The following is a 6,000-nucleotide window of genomic DNA, read 5'->3' as shown; positions in this document are numbered from 1 at the left end:
TATTGTCGCCACTGTCTAAATAGCGCCATTGTATGCACTAGCGCCAGCGGATATTTAGTAAGTCTATGGTTTCCCTGCATACTCTCAAGCGAACTCAGCGAGCTCTACAGTGCAACATTATGTTCTCTGTGATTTTAAACATACCGAACTAAACTTTGGTCTTCTCTGGGATAGACTCCTACTGTCTAGTACATTTTGCAATGAAACGCATTTCTGGCAGATGAAACGACATCATGATCTTTGGGTGTTATCAAATGGAACACAATTGGCGCGAATATCTCCCACGCATCACAGCGGCGGTATTGAAGACGTGGGATGAAATGTGTGAAAATTTTTAGTAGGGCATTCGATTATTTTTCGTCGTAGTGTGTATTGAGTGTGATTTTTTCAGCATCGATTACTTGAAGGTAGGGTACAGAAACATGTGTTGTATAATTTCATACTAAGATACTAATTTATGATAGCAATGTACTTGAAGCAACTCTTGTGATTGATAGATGCTTAATTATTGTGTTAATGACAGTAATTATTTTCAGTTGCAGAGATGACACAGTTCAGCATTTCAACGTCAAACGATACTCTTCTGGCACGATCACATCAAAAGGCGTCAAATATCCTCACTTCAAACAAATCGAAGTCTTCCCTCGCATTAAGTAGCAAGTCATTTTATGGGAATAGTGCCAGTAATGCGAAAAATCAAGTAACGGTGCCATATATGATGTAAGTATCGGGGTCCAAGTACCGTAATGTAAATTTATTTTTAATTTTAATTCATAACATTCTTAGGCCTACTTCAGATAATCACATTTTTTTCCTTAATGTTCGTTGAAGGTTTCTGGGCCACATGCTAAAGTTATTTTATGTTGTAAATTTGCCATCTATTATTAGTTCAGGAAGTTAGTATTGTGGTAAACCCTATTCCATAGTAAAAAAAAATGTGTTAAAGTTATTTATTAAATTAAGTTACAGGCTATGTTGTATATCTTGTAATTGATACAACTGGTGGTACTACCAATGTGCCACCTCATATGTTTCTTAACCCGGTGTAGCTAACCTATTATTTTACTATATCAATGCATTTGATGGAATTGCTTGTTTGCTATATGTAATTCGTAGGATTTTCTCATTATGAAAACTAACATTTTCACCTATTTAACCGTCGTAAAACGATAGAAATATTTTCATTTGTCGGATAGCGGTGATTTTCGACAATTGAAAGTGTTTTCATTTGTCGGAAATTAACTATAAACTAAACTAACCTAACCTAAGAATGTTAGGTTAAGTTACGTTACCTTATTATAGGTGCTTTCCGACAATTGAAAGTATATCTATTCTTTTTACGACGGTAAAGTACGGCAAAAATGAAAGTTTGAAAAAATAGTCCAAAGTCCATATGTACCAGGGAATATAATAAGCTCTATAACTTACCAATTAGACGTGAAGTGGTAAGTCGTAGTGGATGACGAAACAACCAGAACATAACAAAAACACACTTGTTCCACACGTAACGAAGTAGCCTATTACTAAACAACGTACCATGGACCACAACGAAAAAAACCACACCCCTCTTTTTTTTCGCAAGAATAATCGTCTGCGTTTGTCGAATGCGCATCATTATATTTATGAAAAGGCACTCTTCAGTGCCAATAATTTATTTTGTGTGCACAAGGTTGGAATTTTGAAGTAAGAGGGAAAGGGTGCAGTCCGTGTTCTGGAGTTTATCCCTTCTCTGACATCTCCCAATCTGCTTTCAAAATATCCCCTCAATTGCTGCACGCACAACTGTCCGATAACACACCACGATTAATTCTTCTTCCCTCAGTCTAATGCATTCTACATCACTCGTTCTACACCATTTGCACAACACACCATCTGCTCCCATCAAAGTCATAAAGACAAAAGACAGTGTAGAGCCCGGACGAGAAGTTATGGCACCGGCGCGAGAGACGCATTTTAGTTCGTTTGCTTGAACTCGCCCTCACACTAAACTGGAGGGGTGTTGGGTTAGTTGGTTACTAGCATTCCGAGTGTTCAGATCGTTCTGCTACTACCGCTATTGCTAATACTGAAAACATTGTCCTTCTGACCGCCCTCATTATGGCATTGTCTAAGGTGTGAAATCATAGAGTAGTTCATAGTCAAGGACATGAAATAGCATGCAATGTATGGAAATCCATGTCAGAAGAGGCTGTAAACGGAATACCAATTCCATTGAAAAGCGTGTGTGCAAGAGTACTGGCTGCCACTGGTATTTCAAAGCGAACCTTGGCAAGAATCAGGAAAGAAGGGACAAATATTGAGGCAGGAACAGCAAATCTTTCTCCAGTCCGGAAAAATCACAGCCGAAGAAGAAAATTGTTGCAGCTGTAGACAGTTTTGATGAGGAAGTCATAAGTCTATAATTTCTACGCTACGCATAAGCAGAGGCCGACTCTGCAATCGCTTCTTCCAAAAGTGGATATCAGTGTATGATTATATGAAGAAAGTAGAGAATAATTACATTGAAATTGAGCACGTGATGGACAGTAATTTTTAGAACATTTCCATAAACTTAGGGACATCTGATTCCAGCATGGATCAGTCGTCTGATTCGGACGGAGAATAAGAATGTAAAGATGGAATAGCGGGCGTAATTCCATTAGGTACCTTCGGACTCTTGAGTAGGAAAGTGGTGACACTAAGGTAAGACGAATGTTTTTGGAAAGAGATGAAACGGATATGCCTGCCGCTCTGACCTTGAGAACCGTAACCCAAACAACCCCCACTCCTCTACCCTGCTGGCCGACAATTTAAAACTTCGCGCATGTTGGTGCCATAACATCTCGTCTCAGCTCTACATCCCGTGCATAACACGCCATTCACTCCCAAAAGACAGATCCATGAATACTGCAATCGATCGACCAATCGAACTCCCCCTCCCAGCAACCAGTCATAACTATCCCCACTGAAACCAAGCCACCAATCGTAACAACGCCAGGCAAATTCAACTGTATAAATCATAATAAATTACTAATAAAAAAACATGTTCCCGTCATTTCCGAAAAACAAAAACCAAAACACTGTTTTCAGCTTATAAAACTACCCTACAAACAAGAGCCCTTATTTAAAAAATCGTGCAGTAGTAAACTCTATATAGTCTCCAAGAAAATATTTGTGATATGTTATGAACATACTATGCATGAGCTCTTATTTGGGCAATGAATTTGGAACTTCTTAAAAATCTTTTCACAGATTTAGTAAAGCAGTTCGTAACAGCACTGCTACTTCAGAAAATCCCCGGGAGAGTGTTGGAAACAGTCTTACTGATTCAAAGGAGTCATGGAAATTGAAGGGGGACAAAAGGGGACATCTGCCTGTCAGGTAGGCTGTAGTTTTCAAATATTATGGAAAAAAAAAATATTTTTCTTCCCTGAAAATAAAAATAATACATATGCGAGTCAGTTTGTTTCTTTATATTATTATTATTATTATTATTATTATTGTTGTTGTTTTTGTTGTTTACCTTATATTTGTCGACTTTAGATGCGTGAGATGATTGAATTTGTGAAGAGATGTAGATCTAACTGATCATTAGATGAAACTCCAACTTATATAATGGAATTTGTAGAAGCGTTATATATTCATAAAGTAATGATGTTTCCGTCTATGGCTTATCTGTTTCAGAATATTTATTGTATTTTTTTTTTTTTTTTTGAAAAAATCTTCGCTCTACTTCGAGCATCCTCAGGTCTTATAAGTTAACAATTTAAGTAGGCTACATAAGAGACACGAAAATGATTGCAATGTGTTGATTTATCTGACTTGAAGACATCTACGAAACGTCGCATCATCATAAGTATAATAATTTTTCGACCTTTAAAATATTTAATTACAAATTCAGTTCAGTATCATTTTTCACATCTTAACAAAGTTGCAGAATGCCACATATTAGCAAGCCTCATTTTCAAATCAGAATAATCACTGTCTCTCATGACTAATTTTATTGTACTTGTTCAGCATTGTCCATAGTATATTTAACTTTCTAATGACTTTAAAACAGAATATATTTTATGGAATATGTTTCTAACAAACGATAATCACTGGTCAACAATGATTTTGTTGTTGTTGTTTTCTAATGCCAGGCATTTGACAAAGTCATTTGACCTCTTGCACTCCAATATTTTTCAAAGATATTGTCATGGTTAGCCATTGACGCACAGATTTTGAGATGTTCTGAATCCATTTCTTGATTTGAGTTGCACAATGGACAGTTAGGAGACTGATATATTCCAATTCTATGCAGATGCTTGGCCAAACAATCATGGCCTGTTGCCAATCTAAATGCAGCTACAGACGATTTGCGTGGTAAATCGGGATTCAACTGTGGATTATGATACAGAGAGCTCCATTTTTTTCCCTTGAGATTGTGTTATCAAATTTTGTTTGTTGAAGTCTAAGTATGTAGATTTAATAAATCTTTTCACGGAGTAATACGTAGATTTAGTAACAGGTCTGTAAGTAGCAGTGCTGTCCTTCTTTGCTAAAGCATCCACATTCTCGTTTCCCAGGATTCCACAATGGGATGGTATCCATTGGAATACAATTCTTTTATTGAGTGTTATTAGTTGAGATAGCATTTTATTTATTTCTGCTATTTGAGACGAAGGTATGTGCCTAGAGATTATTGATAGAATAGCTGCTTTGAAGTCTGACAATATAACTGCATTTTTAAATTTATTGATGTGGCAGAGAAGATTCCTGAGACTTTCACTTATTGTAGTGATTTCTCCATCAAAACTTGTTGTTCCATATCCAAGAGATCTATAAAGTGAGAAGAGACAGCACGTAACACCTGCACCGGTACCTTGTTCCCTGGAGATCGAGGATCCATCTGTGTATAAATGAAGCCAGTTTTGTGGAGGGTACCTAATATTAATTGTCTCTAAAGACAATTGTTTCATTATGAAATGAGTACCATTAAGGTAAAATTATCCGGAGGTAAAATAGTCCCCCAATCGGATCTCCGGGTGGGGACTACTTTAATGGCACAGAATCAACTAAACATCTTAAAATGGAATGCTGGCTGTATAACAATGATTTTGTTAAATGTACAATTTCTGCTGTTTCTTATGTAATGTCATCTGCTGATTCCAAAAATGGAATCGGAATTTTTTTTACCATTTTGTCATTTTAGAAAAATTGATTTATTTTTATTGCTGTACACAGTCCTTAACAAGCTAATGGAAAGAAAATATTTTAAATATTTCATTTTATTGCTTTAACAATTGACCTATAACTTTAGATCACTGTTGTCTGTGAAGTCAGAATTCATAAAAATGAATCTTATTCCTCATAAGACTGCAAGAGTTAATATATATTAATTCTCAGGTGAGTTCGAACTTACAATCATGAAACAAGTTTCATAGCCCCTATTTTCTTTGTCCTAATTTTAAGTGCGGTAAAAGTATCTTCTAAAGTGAAACATACCTCGAAATGCTGTATAAATCACAAACAATTTTTGTTATGTTTGTAGTTAATTTGAAAGCACAAAGGTGAATTTTACTACACTAGTTAAAAGAGCTTATGAATGTTCTTTTGATTGAAAAATAGATGAGAACAGGAACTGGGCTCCTGAAATCTGTTGTGTTCCATGTAATGCTTTTAGCCTAACTGGTTGGCTAAAAGGATTCCGTCATATGCCTTTTCCAGTTCCAATGATATGCCGGAACCTAAGGATCATTCAACAGACTGTTACTTTCTAGGAACCACAGATCAGACGATTACAGAGAACTTGTCAGCGAGCTGATTTAGAACTATAATGTGATGGGGTGTCATGTAGCTCTCAAAATAACTTCTTGGATTCTCATCTATTATTTCTTAACTCAGAACCTGCGAGCAGTGAGCGACGAACTGGGGAGCATTTTCATCAGTATTTTTTTGAAATGCAAAGATGCTACCAGGAAAAATGGAGCCCAAATATTTTGGCAGACTACTGCTGGACACTCAAAAGAGATGTTTCTC

At 36.4% G+C, this 6,000-nt stretch overlaps 1 protein-coding gene across 2 annotated transcripts in view; it reads left to right on the top strand.

Annotated features, from left to right (window-relative positions):
- Positions 1–210: 210 nt before the first annotated feature.
- Positions 211–6,000, top strand: part of LOC138703711 (ubiquitin carboxyl-terminal hydrolase 37-like) — a 55,777-nt gene continuing 49,987 nt past the window's right edge. For both annotated transcript variants that reach the window (XM_069831837.1, XM_069831836.1), the window contains exons 1-3: positions 211–407; positions 537–720; positions 3,232–3,360. In XM_069831837.1, coding sequence (XP_069687938.1) covers positions 545–720; positions 3,232–3,360 — 305 coding nt within the window. In that variant the 5' untranslated portion in view covers positions 211–407; positions 537–544. The remainder of the gene's footprint in view (positions 408–536; positions 721–3,231; positions 3,361–6,000) is intronic.

This window comes from Periplaneta americana, chromosome 7 (assembly GCF_040183065.1).
Source record: "Periplaneta americana isolate PAMFEO1 chromosome 7, P.americana_PAMFEO1_priV1, whole genome shotgun sequence".
NCBI lineage: Eukaryota > Metazoa > Arthropoda > Insecta > Blattodea > Blattidae > Periplaneta > Periplaneta americana.
This window is presented reverse-complemented; position numbering and strand designations above follow the sequence as displayed.